The sequence below is a fragment of the Oratosquilla oratoria genome, chromosome 29 (genome assembly GCF_046742065.1).
Source record: "Oratosquilla oratoria isolate Oo_2021 chromosome 29, ASM4674206v1, whole genome shotgun sequence".
NCBI classification, from domain to species: domain Eukaryota; kingdom Metazoa; phylum Arthropoda; class Malacostraca; order Stomatopoda; family Squillidae; genus Oratosquilla; species Oratosquilla oratoria.
Genome location: NC_134805.1, coordinates 40,769,865 through 40,787,021, shown reverse-complemented (window position 1 = coordinate 40,787,021; position 17,157 = coordinate 40,769,865). Strand labels below are relative to the sequence as shown.

Here is a 17,157-nt window from a genome sequence, read left to right as displayed (position 1 = left end):
CTCACTCTCTCCATTTCTAATCCTGACACATGCTCTACTACTCTTGTAGAAACTCTTGACAGCTCCTAAAAGCTTTCTTCCTATCCCATATATATGCAATACCTTCCACAGTGCCTTCCTGTCTACCCTACCATAAGCCTTTTCCAAATCCATAAAAGCCCAAAAACATCCTTACCTTTTCCTATAGCTTTCTCACATATCTGTCTTACCAAAAAATCTGATGTACACAACCTCTACCTGTCCTAAACCCACACTGTTCCTCACTAATTGCTCCCTCTGTTCCTCTCCTATAATTGTAAACTAGTAAAAGTAAACATGTATGCAGCCAAGTAGTTGATTAATTATAGGTAAATGGCATCATTAATACAGGCAATACTACTGTTGTGAGATGCATTTTCTTTTGTATAGTATGTCAGAATAAGACCAGCCTAACTAGAAATAAATTGGTCTGCTAATTATACCAAACTAAACTATGTGGCATAGCTGGTAAATTTTCAGTGCAAGATGGACTGCCACTCTCAGGGAAAAATTAAGCAAGAAGAATGTGGTGGTCCAGCAAAGTGGGAAAAAGCTGCTGAGAAAACAGGAACTTCATGCATCTGGTGGCAGGTCGACGACCGATTTGGCCCAAACTTACTCAAGGAAGAGAGTCATGGACAGGGCACTGTGAGGTACATGTGAGGAACCTGGACCCAAAGGTGTGTGCATGGGGCACAGCCAAATTTGAGGATTGCATAGATTTTTGCCTTTCTCCTTTGGTGCCTACACCTATGCCATGGAGATGTCAAAGTCAAATCCACATGAGGCCTAGTGGCCCTGGACCTGTGGGTGAGATTGTGGCCAAATTGAAGGAAGTGGTGAAAAAAAGGGGGTGGGGGTATGCACCTACATAATCTCCCCTTGAATGGGTCATGAAGACTGCCTCTGCTGCCCAAGGAATGCCATACACCTAATAGCTGGTTGTTGTTGCCATTCCCTAGACTGGCCAAGCAGTCCCATATCCCTGAGGAATGCCATGGCTAGAATTGGGTTTTCCCATAAATTCTTTATAGAGTGTATATCATGTTGTTGTCATGTATACTTATGTATAGTGCAGTCTTCCAAAAATTTGTTGTATAGTATGGGGTGAAGTGTTACATCCTGGAATGTTATCTGCAATACTATTATCTAGCTTCTTCTGGTAGCTTAGAAGGGCTGTTGATGGAGCAGTGAGTGATATGATTATGGACATGCATCTGGAGGCTGGTGTCTGGCATTTGTGGAGGAAAAGAAGAGACTATTTGGGTGTTGTTTTGATGCTTCTTGGCATGCTTCTTGGCATGCTTGCTATGCTCGTGGTGACCCGTCTTTGTATCTCTCAGCATCAAGTTTTTTCTTAAAATCTTGAATAGTGTTTGCACACACTGTTTTGTTGTCTAATTTGTTCCAAGTATCTATCACTCTGTGTGGGAAGCTGTTCCTTTTCAGATCTCTTCTGTAACTATCCTTTTTTAGTTTCTTTTCATGTCTTGTTTTACCATTATCCCATATTAACAAGTCATTCTTATCTAAGACTTCTGTTCCTTTCATTATTCTGTAGATAGTCAGTAAGTCTCCTCTTTCCCTTCTTTGTTCCAAAGTTGGTAATTCTAGTTTGGACAGTCTTTGCTCATATGTCAGTTCGGAAAGAGCAGTGTAGTGGTTGTGCTGTGTTTGTAGAGACTGTGGCAAGTGTTTTTGCCTCTCATGTCAAGGTGATCCTTGACTTTGAGGACTTTCACTTCATGGTGTAAATGGTCTGTAGATGTTGTACTTCTATTTGTGCACCCTGTAATTGTCTTTAGGGCTTTGTTTTGAATAGTCTGAAGGGTGTTGTGGTGTGTCTTAGTGAGATTAGAGACCCATGCAGGGCTCGCACAATTAATTGTATGAATTGTTTGTAGTTCCAGGAGGAAGCGCCAAGAAAATGGCTGTGATGAGCAAGGAAAATGGAGATGTAAGGAAAGATGAGGTGAAGGCAGTTAAGATGATGAGGGTAGGTAAGGAACCTGGGTTGAATAGGTGTCATGTAGAATGTCTAAAAAAGGGAGGTATGGTGATGGTGGACTGGCTTGTGAAGTTATTTTATGTTTGTTTCAAAGAGGGTAGAGTGGCGGAGGACTGGAGGAGTGCCTGTATAATTCCACTTTACAAGGGAAAGAAGGACAAGTGTGAGTGTAGTAATTTCAGAAGGATTAGTTTATTAAGTGTAGTTGGGAAGGCTTATGGGAGGGTTATGACAGAGAGAATTAGAAGAAAAGAGTAATTGGTGAGGAACATTGTGGGTTTAGGACAGGTAGGGGTTGCATGGATCAGATTTTTGTGGTAAGACAGATATGTGAGAAAGCAATAGGAAAGGTTAGGATGTTTCTTGGGCCTTTATGGATTTGGAAAAGGCTTATGACATGGAAGAAAGGAAGGCACTGTGGGAGGTATTGTAGATATATGGGATAGGAGGAAAGCTCTTAAGAGCAGTCAAGAGTTGTTATGAGAGTAGTAGAGCCTGTATTTGAATCAGAAATGGAGAGATTGCGGGGTTTGAGGTAAAGGTGGGACTTTGCCAGGGATGTCTTATGTCACCTTGGCTGTTCAATATATACATGTATGAGGTAGTGTAAGAGACAGAATGGTAATGGGTTGGGGATTGGAAATGGTTAAAGAAAATGGAGAAAAGTGAGAGATATGCCAGTTGTTTGCTTACAACACTGCACTTGTGGCAGGATCAGAGGAGGGATTGAGGAAGTTAGTGACAGTGAGAAGGTGTGCAAAAGAAGAAAGTTGAAAGATAAATTTTAGTAAAAGTAAGGTGATGAGATGTACAAGGGGAGAAAGTGGCAGCAGACTGAAGTGAGTATTAAGGGGGAGAGACTGGAGGAAGTGGATAGTTTTAGATAGGTGCAAATGTGATGGGAAAGGGAGGAGTGGAGGTGGAGGTAGAATACAGATTGAGAGAATGAATGCCTTGGTGGATTAAAAAGTGAAATGAGAAACAGACATTTGGGAATGGATGCTAAAAGGAGATTGTATGAAGTAGTGAGTGCCAACAGTTTTGTATGGGACAGAAACATGGAACATAAGAGAGGAGGAGTTTGAATGTGTTTGAGATGAGGTGCCAGAGAAATATGATAGAGGTTACTAGGCTGGATCGAGTAAGAAACAAGGATGTGAGGAGGAGAATGGGGTTGGAAAGAGAGTTGGAAGATAGGATTGATGAAAAAGTTTTGGGATGGTTTGGACATGTGGAAAGAACTTGTAGTAGGAGGCATTCTATAACTTAGGAGGGGTTGCAGAGAAGTGTGATGCTGGAACTGTTGGGTCTTTGTTGGGTTTGGGGATGGTGATGATTTTCCCATGCTTCCAGATGTCAGGTATATTGTTGTGTGAATAACTAGTTTGCAATGTTGGTGAGAGCATGTATGCCATGTGGTCCAATGTCTTGTAGGAGGATGTTACTCATAATATCAGGTCCACAGGTGGATGAGTGCTTGAGGTTATGGATTATATAGTTTGTCTGGCTGTCAGTGAAGGGTGTGTAGTCTGGATCTGTTGGGAAGTTTTTCTTATGTCAAATGATGTGTCAGTCATCAGGGTGAGAGGTGAGATGGCTTGTCTGTGCAAAATGATGTATAAATGTGTTTGCATGTTGTCTGTTTGAGGATAAGTTGAATATTGCTGTGGTTATTGCTGTGTCGGAGCATGTTGTGTTACTATTGAATAGTGAAATGCTGGTGAGTGTCTTGTACAGATTTTTGGTGTTTGTTCCATGATTGTATTGACAAATGTTTGCCAATTATGTGATTATTGTTCATGTATTTTGTTAATATCAATATTTAGTGCTTGTATTTGGCCTGCTATGTTCTGAGGGAGAAGTGTGGGGGTATAGTGTTTAACTGTGTCCCATAGTCTGATGAGACCTTGGATTTCTAGTGTAAAGTTTGGGTTGTGTGATTTTCTATTGCCTCTGGGGATGTATTTCTTGTCTGTTTTGTATGATTGTATTGAAAGCATGCACAGTGCATCTATGTGATTGGTGTATTGTTAGGTGTCTCAAATTGCTGTTCTGTCTCTTCAGTTAAAGCTCAGCTTACTCTCTTGTAATTGGTGTATATGTATATGTGGCCAACTGAGGTGAATCATGTTTTGGTGGTGATGATAATTAGAAGGTGGTTGGATTTGAGGGCTCCAACCACTTTCCATGAAGTTGTTGGGGTTAGGCAAGGGAAACAGAAGGTGATGTCAGGAGAGGAGTGGGTGTAGAGGGCTTGATGTGTGTGTGATTATAGGCATTGTTCATAATGGTCAATGAGTTAAGTTGTATTTGTAGATCAAACCCTGTGTCTGTATCAGGATCGTTGACACACCAGGCCAACGACTTGGCTTTGAAGTCACCACCGAGGATAAAGTCAGGGACAGTGGCAATTTGGTTAAGATTAGGCCTATAGGTATTTGGAACTGTGGGAGATGTAGATGTTAACTATTGTCATTGTGGATTTGTTACCTGTTCGGATTTGTGTTGAGTTTCCTGTGGTGTTGTCTGTAGTAGAGAGGTGGGTTTTGGTACTGGCACTTGTGTCCATGAAGCAGATGGACTGGTGGATGAGGATGATGAGTTCCAGCATTGCCATCAGTACGGTTGTTGTTGTTGTCGTTCCCTAGACTGTCTATCTGAGCAGTCCCGTCTCCCCAAGGAATGCCACAGCCGAAACTGGGTTTTCCCACAAATCCTTTATAGAGTGTAAGCTGTGTTGTTTGCGTGCATGATTGTGTATAATGCAGTCTTCCATTATGTGTTGTATGGTATGGGGTGAAGTGTTACATCCTGGGCAGCTGTTCACAATGCAGTCATCCAGCCTCTTCTGGTAGCTTAGAAGTGCTGGGTGGTGGCTGCACCGCAGTCTGGCCAGGTGGACTCTGTCCTTTTGTGGGAGAGAGGATTCAGAAGGGTGGATATCAGGGGGTCTGGCATGCAGCAGTGTGTTGTCTTTCAGTGTGTTAATGGAGCGGTGAGTGATATGATTATGAATATGTTTCCGGAGGCTGGTATTTGGTGGTTGTGGAGGAAGAGAAGAGAGTATCTCTGTGTGATACAGGTCTTTGGGTGTTGTTTTAATGTTTCTTGGTGTGTGTGGGTGTTCTGCTATGTAGTGTAGTGGGTGTGATGTGTTTGTGGTGGCTGCAGCAAGTGTTTGTGTGCCTCATGTTGAGGTGGTCCTTGACTTTGAGGACTTTTGTTTCATGGTGTAAATGGTCTGTAGGTGTTGTATTTGTGCAGCCTGTAATTGTTTTTAGGGCTTTGTTTTGTATGATTTGAAGGGTGTTGTGGTGTGTCTCACTGAGATTAGGAGCCCATGCAGGACTCGCATAATTCATCACTGAGCGTATGCATTGTTTGTATATTGTTGTATTAGTTTCTTTGTTTTGTCCAAATGTTGTTCCAGTGATTGACTTAAGTGCTTTAAGTCTAGGTGTGCATTTGTTTTTTTATGTTTGTGATGTGTTGTTTGAAAGCCATGGATGTATCGTATGTTACACCCAAGAATTTTTGGTGTGTTTGTGTGTGGTATTAGAGTGTTGTTGATGTAGAGATGAGGTATGTATTTGTGTTCTTTTGTCCAGTTGGTGAGAAGTGTTGCTGTAGATTTGGTTGGAGCTATGTTGAGTCTGTTTGTGATGAACCATGTGTTGAGTGTATCAAGGTATGGCTGGATTATTTCTGCAGCTTTGTCTGTGTTACGATGTGTGCATGTGATTGTTATGTCGTCTGCGTAGGAAGAGATTTGTATTTCTGAGGTGTCTGGGGCAGAAACATGGAACATAAAAGAGGAAGAGTTTAAATGTGTTTTAGATGAAATGTCTGAGACGTATGGTAGGGGTTACTAGGCTGGGATGGATAAAGAATTGGAAAATAGGGTTGATAAAAGAGTATTGGGATGGTTTGGACACATGGAAAGAATGAGTGAATAAATATTAGTAAATGAAATGTGGAATGCAGAGGTAGATGGAGTGAATAGAAGGGGGCGATCAAGGAGGAAATGGATGGGTGGGGTAAAGGAGACGTTGGGAAAGAGGGGGATGTCTTGTAAGGAAGGAAAGGAAAAACAGAAGATAGGGGTGAGTGGAGAATGATTGTGTATGGATGATACTAAGATGCATAGAAAGGAGTGAGTGGTGGGATCGGGGTAAGTGAGTGGTTATTTGTGAATGATATTTTGATGCAGCCCTAAGGGATTTCTCTCCATTTTCTCTTTTTCTGCATGAGGGGACGGAGAAGGGGGTCGCTGATTAGATGAAGCGGCCTTGCTATGGATGGACTATGTCTTGCTGCATTGTTTGTAACCCAGAGGAATGGGCGAGATGCAGGGATGACCCATCATCCAGGAGACAAGAAAAGAGGGAAGTAGGGGTGGTGAATGGGAGTTTAGTGGGTGGGGATGAAATGGATGGGAGTAGAAGTATGCCTTTGATTTTGGTTACCTCCCTTGTAAGAGGGGAAAAGCCCTTATTATATGTATTTAAAGATAAAACAAATTTTAAGCAAGTTTACCAATTTTATCTGTGAATCGAACAAACATCAGCAATGCAGGTAAAATCATGGAAGGGAGCGCAGGTAGGCTATAAATAATGATGAGGAATGAGCTGTCGACATTTATACACACGGGACTCCTTACCTTTCCGCATTGCCAGTGTTGTTGGCGACATGCGTAAATACCATCAAGAAATGTTAATAGATTGATTGCATAAGAATTATATAATATAAACATAATATACTTTGGAATGCGATTTATACAGTGAATGCGATCTACGTGTAACTTTTCTTGTTACAAATCACAATAGAGGTAAAGTGCAGATCGCATACCAAAGTACCTTCATGACTAGTGATGCAAAAAAAAAAGAAAAAAAAAAAAATCTTATTTATTTACTTTTTTTTATTCTGTCTTGAATATCTCGGCAAGAAAAAAACACATTACAATTGTTTCTAGATTATCAAATAAAACAGAATACCCCTCAGACATAGTTTTTTTTTGTGATTTTAGGTCATGTCCCGTTTTCTGTGTGTCATGTTTTGATATATTTTATTGATTTTACAATGACCCTGTTGCATCTTTAACTCTCAAATACATGTGTGTTAATAATAGGTCTTTGATGGTGGTGATATATATGCATTTTCTGCCAATTTGGTGTAGTTTCTGGAATTTTGTCTCAAAAGAGGTTTGGCACCACTGTGACTGAGATTTGGCAACATTGTAAGTTGTTCGTGTTTGTTATCAGTCCTGTATTCTGTTGTTGTGTAGGTAGTGTGAGTAAAACCTACAATGCCAGGCAGAGAGAAGACTCCAGTTGCCAAATTATTCAAAGATGTCCCAAGTGATGAGAAAGTGGCATAAGTGAAATGCTTATTTTGCTTGACAGTACTGTAAAAAAAACGGAAGTCGGTTGGTAAACCATATAGTTCAGTGCAAAAAATGTGGTGAAAAAATCAAGAAATATTTGACACATGGTAAAGGAAAAAAAAAAAAGTTCTTACTGATGCTGAAACTACAAGGTACAGACAGTGACTCAGACATGGAACTGCAGTTGCTCTAGCATGATACAAGTGCAACAAGTACAAGCACTCATACAATGCAAAGGACATTAGACAATTCATTTTTCACAAGTCCGATTCTGATGGCTTTGCCCAGACCTGACACAGCCACAGGCACAACAAGTAGACCTGGATCATCTGTCTCTGTCAGTTCTGGAATCACTCCAGTGACTTCCACTCCTGCCAAAGCCAAAAAGTTAACACAGCAGAGGATTGCTTCATACACATATGTTGACAAAAGACAGAAACACAAACAGTAAGTATATACTATGCTATAGTTATATATTTTATATACTAATGTGTTTCCAATGTCTACATTCAGTTATCTGTCTATCAGTATCATGATTAATGGAAATAAAATGCATTACAAGAAGCTCAGTTGCAGTTAGCCCGGGCTATCTATGCAAGTGGCTGTCCACTAGGCATGGTGGGTAATAAGTTGTGGGCAAAGTTCTTCAAGACTGAGGCCATCTTTCAAGATTCCGAGCCAGGACTCAATCTCAAACAATCTTCTTGAGAGGGTCTACCAGGAGTGTTCTGTAACTGTTAAGGAACTAGTAGCATCTGCTTCTAGTGTTGCAGTAATGTGTGATAGTTGGACTAATGTCAGGTAAGAACTGTAGGAATATGTAACATCATTATGTCACTTATTATTCCTAATAAATTGTTATAAATAATTATTGCCCTAATTAATCCTAAAATACTGGATAATTACAGGAATGAGGGGATCATAAACTTCATTGTGACAGTGCCAAGGCCCATATTTTGGAGCAGCATTGCAACAGGTTAGTTTCAGTTAAAATAGCAGTCAATTACAACTCAATTACAAAATTAACTTAGACAATAAAATAAAGTATTTCACATAAACCTCCTATCTTAAGAAGAGATTTATATTAATCAATATTCAATTCTCTGTATTCTGGTTTTCATTAGTTTTGTACTTTTGGAATATGCTGCAATATCTGATTATACATACATATACCAAGGCTTTTTCCCCCTTACAAGGGAGGTAGCCAAAAAGGGAAAGGCATAAAATCATTTCCACCCATTCCATCCCTGAATACACTCCACACCCCTCCACCCTCCCTCTTTTCTGTTTTATTATTAGGTGCAGAAAGCCACACTGGGCAGTCCATAGCAGATATCCTGAAGAAAGTAGTAGATGACATTGGGTCATTGAAAGTGCTGGGGGTCTGCACAGATAATGCCTTTAATATGAAAAAGGCTTGGGAACTGCTTCAGTTGGAATATCCCCACATAAAACCATATGATTGCATGGCTCACACTCTGCAGTTAATATTCACAGACAAAAGATCAAGTCTGCAGAATATCCAGTCTGACTGCATAAAAGTTTGCAAAGGAGTCAAACAGTCCCAAAAGCTCACTGCTCTACTCAAACAACATCAACAGCAGTCACCACAAGGGCAACAGCAGACACTAAAACTGCCTGTTAAAACAAGGTAAGAATTATTAGTATATTACTAATTGCTAAAGATCATAACTTGCAAAATAGTATTTGAAATATCATTCTTATGCCAGTATAATTGCTGTGAATTCTTTATTGATGGTACATTTAATTTAATGTTTCTCATGGCTGAGCTGTTTTGAATTGAGAATTCATACTGGTACTAATATTGTTGTCCTCCTTTGTTTCAGGTGGGGATCCATTATCCAGTGGCTGAAGAGTGTATGCAATAACAAACATGCACTTCAGGCTCTTGCAATCAATGATGATGCCAAGCCTTCTTTGGATTTGTCCATTAGGAAGCTCCTACCTTCAGAAGTATTTTGGGATCAGACTGAGGGTATTCTCAAGCTCCTGAAACCAGTGGCAGATGCCATCACTGCCACAGAAGGAGACAATAAAAACCTCTCTCTGGTAATGAAAGTGTACAGTGATTTAAAGCTGTCCTTTGAAGAGAATCTCTCCTCATCCCAAATCCTCAAGAGTGAAGAATATGCCTTCAAGGGAATAATTCGTGAAAGGAAATTCCTGGTGAAAAGTATTCACCTTGCAGCCAACTTGGTGGATCCTTGTTACTGTGGGTGTCACCTTTCGGGTGAAGAAGCGGTAAGTAGTTTTTATTTTCATTTTGTAATAATATGTTTTTATTACCCCCAAAATGCAGTCTTCCCTGTATGCCACTGCATATGCCTCTAAGTCTTACTTAACCTGAATTCACCTGACCTAAATTACTAGTAGTATCTCTTTAGAATTATACAAGTTGTGGTACCATATACTTATACTAAAAATATTGTTGATTTTCAGTTGGATGCAATGCAGGCCATTTATGAAATTGATGCACAATTGCCAAATGTCGATGAGACCCAAGTAATAGCTGAGTTGGCAGATTACAGGTCCAAATCCAATTTTTTTTTCAAAGCCATTTGCTTGTTTCCCCCTGTGGTGGGGGAAAAGAATACTGCCACCAAGTATTTCCACTTGGATCGTAAGAGGCGAGAAGAAAGGGACGGGGATTGGGACTAGGCATCCTTCTCCTTGTAGCCCCACAGGGGACATTCCTAAAAGAAAAAGTAAAGGCATAAGAGGGTCTAGGAGTTTTCCGACCAGCACCCTAAGGTTTGGGTCTTTTAATGTGCGTGGATGTGGTACAGATGAGAGTAAAAGGGAAGAGATAGGTAGTATGTTTGTGAGAAGAAAGATGGATGTGTTGGCTTTGAGTGAAACTAAGTTGAAAGGGAAGGGTGAGTGTAAGTGGGAGGTTATCAGGAGTGAAGAGAGGGCGAGGGAGGGAAGGGGTGGCTATACTAGTAAGTGAAGAGATAGGTAAACGTGTAGTGGAGTAGAAAGAGGTTTCCTCAAGGATAATGTGGATGAAGGTGAAACTGGGAAAGGAGATGTGGGTCTTTGTAAGTGTATATGGGCCTGGCAGTGAGAAGAGTGTAGAAGAAAGGGAGGTTTTTTGGATAGATTTAAATGAGTGCATAGAGGATTTAGGAAGAAATGTCAATGTAATAGTACTGGGAGACCTTAATGCTAGGGTAGGAAATGATCCAATTTATGGAGTGGTTGGGAAATGTGGAGTTCCAGGAAAGAATCGTAGTGGAGAGTTGATGGTGGAAATGTGTCTAGAAAGAGAGTTGATGATAGCAAATACGGTGTTTCGGAAGAAAGTCAAGCATAAGTACACATGGGAGAAGGTGGTGGATGGAAGGGTGGTAGATAGAGCGTTAATGGACTATGTAGTGGTAAATAGGTTTATGATAGGAAGAGTTAAGGATGTACATGTGCTAAGGGGAGAGGGTGGGGGAATATCAGATCATTTTTTGGTGGAAGGTAAGTTGAGAGTGGAGGATAGATGGAGAAAGAGGAAAGGGACAAAAGGTAGGGAGGTGCTTAGAGTGAACTCTTTAAATGAAAAGGAAAAGGAGTACAAGAAGCTGAAGGAGGAGTGGGAGGGAGTGAAGGATAGAGTAGAGGTAGGTGTGGAGGAGGAACTGGGATGGTTCAAGGAGGGAGTCACAAAGTGTGCAAAGATGGTGTGTGGAACAAGAAGGACAGGAGGAAATAGAAGGAAGGGTAGTGAACGGTGGGATGAGGAAACAAAGAAGGTTGTAGAAAAGAAGTGAGCTTTCTCAGATTGGTTACAAAATAGGACGAGGGAGTCATATGAAAGGTACAAAGAAAAGAAAAGAGAAGTAAAGCAAAAGTTAAAGGAGGTAAAGAGGAGAGCAGATATGAAATGGGGTAAGAGTATGACAGAAAATATTGAAAGTAATGAAAAGATGTTTTGGAAAGAAATTAAGAGAGGAAGAGGAGGCGAATCAAGTAGAGAAGAAAAGGTAAAAGGTGTCGATGGAGAGATGATAATGGAAGAGAAGGCAGTAAGGGGAAGATGGGCAGAATATTTTAGGGAGTTGCTAAATGTGAAGGAGGATAGGGAGGGAAAGATAGCTGCAGTAGGAAATGCTAAGAAAATGACCGTGATGAGTGAGGAAAATGGAGGAGAAATAAGGAAGGATGAAGTGAAGGCAGTTGTTAAAATGATGAAAGCAGGTAAGGCACCTGGTCTGGATGGATGCCATGCAGAATGTCTAAAAAAAAAAGGAGGTACAGTGATGGTGGACTGGCTGGTGAGGTTATTTAATGTTTGCTGGAGAAAGAGTAGAGTGCCAGAGGACTGAAGGAGTGCCTGTATAGTTCCATTTTACAAGGGAAAAGGGGACAAGTGTGAATGTATTAGTTTCAGAGGGATTAGCTTGTTAAGTGTAGTTGGGAAGGCTTATGGGAGGATCTTGATTGAGAGGATTAGGAGAGGAACAGAGAGAGTAATTGGTGAGGAACAGTATGGATTTAGGAAGGGTAGAAGTTGTGTAGATCAGATTTTTGTGGTAAGACAGATATGTGAGAAAACTATAGGAAAGGGGAAGGATGTTTTTTGGGCTTTTATGGATCTGGAAAAGGCTTACGACAGGGTAGACAGAAAGGCATTGTGGGAGGTTTTACGGATATACGGGATAGGAGGAAAGCTTCTAGGAACTGTCAAGAGTTTTTATGAGGGTAGTAGAGTGTGTGTCAGGATTAGAAATGGAGAGAGTGAGTGGTTCGAGGTAAAGGTGAGACTTCGTCAAGGATGCGTTATGTCGCCCTGGCTGTTCAACTTATACATGGATGGGGTAGAGCAAGAGGTAAATGCAAGGGTAGTGGGTCAGGGATTGGAGATGGTTAAAGAAAATGGAGAAAAATGGGAGGTGAGCCAGCTGTTGTTTGCTGACGACACTGCTTGTGGCAGGATTAGAGGAGGGATTGAGGAAGTTGGTGACAGAGTTTGGGAGAGTATGTGATAGAAGAAAGCTGAAGATAAATGTGGGTAAAAGTAAGGTGATGAAATGTACAAGGGGTGAAAGTGGCAGTAGACTGGAAGTGAGCATTAAGGGAGAGCGACTGGAGGAAGTGGATAGTTTTAGATACTTGGGTGCAAATGTGGCAGGAAAAGGTGGAGTGAAGGTGGAGGTAGAATGTAGATTGAGAGAAGCGAGTAAATGCCTTGGTGGATTAAAAGTGTAATGAGGAATAGACATTTAGGAATGGATGCTAAGAGGAGACTGTATGAAGGAGTGATTGTGCCAACAGCACTGTATGGGGCAGAAACATGGAACATAAGAGAGAAGGAGTTTGAATGTGTTTAAGATGAGGTGTCTGAGAAGTATGATAGGGGATTCTAGGCTAGATAGAGTGAGAAATGAGGTGAGGAGGAGAACAGGGGTGGAAAGGGAGTTGGGAGATAGGGTTGATGAAAGAGTATTAGGATGTTTTGGACACATGGAAGAATGAGTGAAGAAAGACTAGTAAAAGAGGTATGGAAGGCAGATGTGGAGGGAGTGAACATGAGGGGACATCCTAGGATGAGGTGGATGGATGGGATGAAGGGGACTTTGGGGAAGAGGAGAATGTCTGTTGAGGAAGGATGGAAACCATTTATAGCAGTCCATCAAACACATGTACAACACATGGCTATATTGTATAAAGGCATATGAACTGATCAATGCTTGTTTGTTTTCAAGTTGATGACATTGTTGGTGTATGCAGACACAATATATTGGCAAATAGCTTCATTGTGGTAAATTGAGATTAATTGTCTTATTATTAGTTTTATATACATGTAGATGGTGTTAAAGAATTGTATACTGGTGCTGTAGATTCCTTATATATGTGATTCTCATATGTTTTATACTTTGTAATAGGTTTAGATCCTATACAGCACCTTTAGTCATGTGTATCTAATTGAATCCTATGTAGACATCTTTTGTTTATGTCAAGTTATTGATACGAAGACGTTCTAGACGTCGCTTGTTTGTTTACATCCGCTTGCTAATAAACTCAAAAGGCAAGACCCCGTTTTTCAACTTTCCTCACCGACACACTGCTACATTCATGCTTATTTAGATTTTGTAAGGTTGACATATTGGTCCATATACAGCATCTACACTTGTTGCAGCATCTGACAAAAAAGTCAATTGCTTATGCTTATTTTTATAGTGTCTGAAGATAGGTACACATATATGTAGAGGGATGAATCAAGTACTTACACCTGCTTTTATATACTCAATTTCAATATCTGAGCAACTTTGACAGTGTAAAAAAAAACGAAAAAACGCAAAGAAATTAAATCCCGATAATATTTTTTCATCACTATTCATGACAGATTGCAAACATTTGTAAGCATTTGTCTCTTTCCATGAAGGTTGTGAGCATATGTCGTGTGAGCATTTGTCGTGTGAGCATATGTCGTGGGACCGTAGTGTTCCTTCAAATGTGAGCAAACACTAACATCCAGAAGCTGAATAATAACGGTAATGGATCAATATAAAAAAGAAACACACGGCATTCGGTGATAGTACTTTAAAAACAAGTAAATAGTCTTCGATGTATATTTGTTTGTGTACACTGGCTGTCCTCGGATCACCTTATCTTTGTAGAATAAAAATAAAAAAATAAATACAGTGAATGAAAATAATATAAAAATATTTTCAACTGACACGTGGTGATCCAAGGTTGCGCTAGTTGCAGTAGTCATTATATTACACAGACTGCAACAATGTTACCCTCCACATTGTGAGGACGGGCTGGACAAAAAGTACAGGGCCCTGCATAGGTCATGAAGGCAATTGGAATCCAACAAATATTGCTTTTAGGGTGTCCAAAAGGTTAGGAGGGGGCGAACCTAACCACCTCATACATGTTTACAAGCACGTCATTGCAATTTAATGTGCATATTGCATTCGTGCCTGTTGAGAAAAGTTATATTCCATAATTCTGAATTGAAATATCAAAAATGCATTATAACTTACATGACCAGAAGGTAGAGATCAAGATTGTACTATGTTTTGGAAAATGACGAAAATGAGTAGGTTTTGGTAGTGCATATCTTACGAAGGACGGGGAGAAACTCCCTCGGATCGCTAAGAAATTAATAACAAATATACCGTCAGGAACTTTGTATATGCCATGATTATTCATTTACTTCCTGGTCACTCTAAACTACTGCGTCGATGATATCATGAAAATTTGTATATAAACGCCCAGCTCCTACGTCAACGCCAAAGTCGACATCATCTCGCCGAGATCGAGCAGTCAAACTTTACTTGACGATGAACGACACATTTGCAGATTGTTTTATAGTTTCATCTATATTTGTAAGTATAGATTCTTTCCCGTTTTGGTTTCTTCGAGTTGTACCGTGAAAAATACGTTTGCAGCTTGTTATGTAACTGTCATCTGTTGTGTGGCTGGACTCAAGTAGGTTCTAATAGATTCGGTCTTCTGTCGATTGGAAAGATTCGCCCCAGTACCGTTTCGTACGTTACAAGGAGTCCGTTCAGGGTGTGCATACGTTGTGATTTACTGATAGCCATTCTCCCAAATCAACCTTAGTACTACCTCTCTCTCTCTCTATTTCCAATCTATATGCTATTTAGATTTTTCTATATATAGTAAAAGAACTTCTAGAGTACAATCAGTATCACTTTTTTTTTTAATTATAACAACGATCTGAAAAAGTTCTATGACGCTTGGCAGCAGCACTTTTTTCCCCATGTTTTCACGCCGAGGTCACTCGTGAGACAGGTGGGATGGGGTGAGTAATCGATATTACAATCCTAAAAAGTGATACTCATTGCAGTATGCAGCTTCCATTACTATATATAGAATAAAAATATCAAATAGCACATAGCACATGCATGGGAAATAAGAAGGAGTATGTATTAATATTGATTTGGCAGAATGGCTCATGATGTATGCCACACCCTAAACAGAATTCCGCCATCTCTATTCCTCCTACACTGAGAGGAGGTTTGCAGTGGGAGTCCGTCCAGATAATTCGACTACCAGGCGGTTGTCTTCCTCTAGGAGTCTAGGGGCTAGTGGTGGGCAGCTACCGGTAAAGTTACCGGTTTTATCGGTAACAGCCTTGACGGTAGCTTACCGGCAATAATTCTGCTACCGTTAAGGTTCCGCTAACCGATAAGCTATACCAAACACTCGTGGAGCGGTAAGCACGTCTCGGCTTGGTGGTACTGAGTGACGGTAGTGGTGGGCAGCTACCGGTAGTTACGGGTTTTATCGGTAACAACCTTGACGGTAGCTTACCAGCAAAAAATCTGCTACCGTTTAGGCTCCGTTAACCGATAAGCTATCCCATAATACTCAGAGAGCGGGAAGCACGTTTCGGCTTGGTGGTACTGAGTGACAGTACTGACGGCCCTACGTAGGATGAAAATGAACAGGAACGTATTCAACGTGCTAGATCGTCCTGCTCCCTTCTCGGCCCACAGATGCACAGTACGAAAATTACGTATTCGAATATGAAAATTAACAGTCGTGCTAGATCGTTTTGTTCGCATCTCGGCCCGCAGGGGTTCAGTGCAAAATGTACGTATTCGATTAGTCAGCCTATGTTCCGGTGGGCATGTATCCAAATGGATGCACAGAATAAAAAATTAAAATAAAACATATGCGTGTGTTTTTTGTCCATTTAAAGGTACTATAATATAAATATAGGGATCGTAGAGTCCTGCTAATACAAAATTAACGTAATTCCAATATAAAAAATGACAACTATGAACAATTGAAAAAAATATATAAGAGGAACTTGGTAAAAAAAAAACATTATGAAAATGACCTACATATGTCAATTCATCTCGCACAAAACCTTTAAAACCTCAATTGTACAAAAAAAACTGTCCTGACTAAATGAAAAATGGGTGATTTTGGAAATGAATTTTTATGTGTAATGTGTAAAAATGATGCATGTAATTATTTTTCTTTTATGAAATTGTGTTTCTATGTGAAAAATATATTCTTTGTATGAAATTGCACTTACATAGAGACGGAAGTGGAGTGTGAGAGGGGGAGGGGGGGATTGGTGAGTAGGCCTATGCACTGAGGGAGAGTAGGTAATGCTGTGACCTTACACGCACCCCCTCCCTACTCCCCGCCCACGAGAGTTGGAGTAACGACTCGGAGCGCAGGATTTTTATAGTGACGACGTTACAAAACTTGTGACTACACACCATGGTAGGATGAAATTTGTTTAGATTTAAGTCATAAAGGCGACTCGAACTTGGGACGTCACTACTACCTCACGAGTCTTTTACCGGTAAATTACCGGTAATTCCGGTAACGGCATTGTTGTTTACCGGTAATTCCGGTATTGAAATTAGCGGTATTTGCCCAGCACTACTAGGGGCTGCCGGTGCCTTCTTCCAGAGTTTACCAAGTTGTAAAGTACCTCAGAGCCGGCGCGCCACTTCCGCAACCGGCCTCACGGTCTCAATGAGCTGTCTCTCCTTTGCCACTGCAACTGCGTCGTATTGTCAAGGTTCTCCAAAGTGTGGTACTTTCTAAAGGTTCGACGGAGCACGATCAAGAGATTGACCCTCCTTATTCTGTAGTAGCAGAAGTCCCTATATCAGCTGGTTCTACCTTTGGTGAGTGAAAATGGCTGCCTCTGCCGTAGCCGTCACCGTCCAAGTAAAACATACTTTCATGAGGTCAACATTGTCTTCCGGGAGCTCGTAGGTGATTATTCACTCTC

At 40.7% G+C, this 17,157-nt stretch overlaps 1 protein-coding gene across 6 annotated transcripts in view; it reads left to right on the top strand.

Annotated features, from left to right (window-relative positions):
* The window catches only part of LOC143040741 (putative glutamate receptor), a 57,921-nt gene that overhangs the window by 1,817 nt on the left and 38,947 nt on the right, over window positions 1–17,157 (top strand). Inside the window, exons 2-6 of one of the 6 annotated variants that reach the window (XM_076212130.1) lie at window positions 7,311–7,856; window positions 7,980–8,210; window positions 8,318–8,385; window positions 8,709–9,060; window positions 9,257–9,671. In XM_076212130.1, the coding sequence (XP_076068245.1) occupies window positions 8,185–8,210; window positions 8,318–8,385; window positions 8,709–9,060; window positions 9,257–9,671 (861 nt within the window). In that variant the 5' untranslated portion in view covers window positions 7,311–7,856; window positions 7,980–8,184. Of the gene's footprint in view, window positions 1–1,922; window positions 8,211–8,317; window positions 8,386–8,708; window positions 9,061–9,256; window positions 9,672–17,157 lie in introns of all 6 variants that reach the window. The other 5 variants (XM_076212131.1, XM_076212129.1, XM_076212132.1 and 2 more) reach the window with 5 other exon arrangements.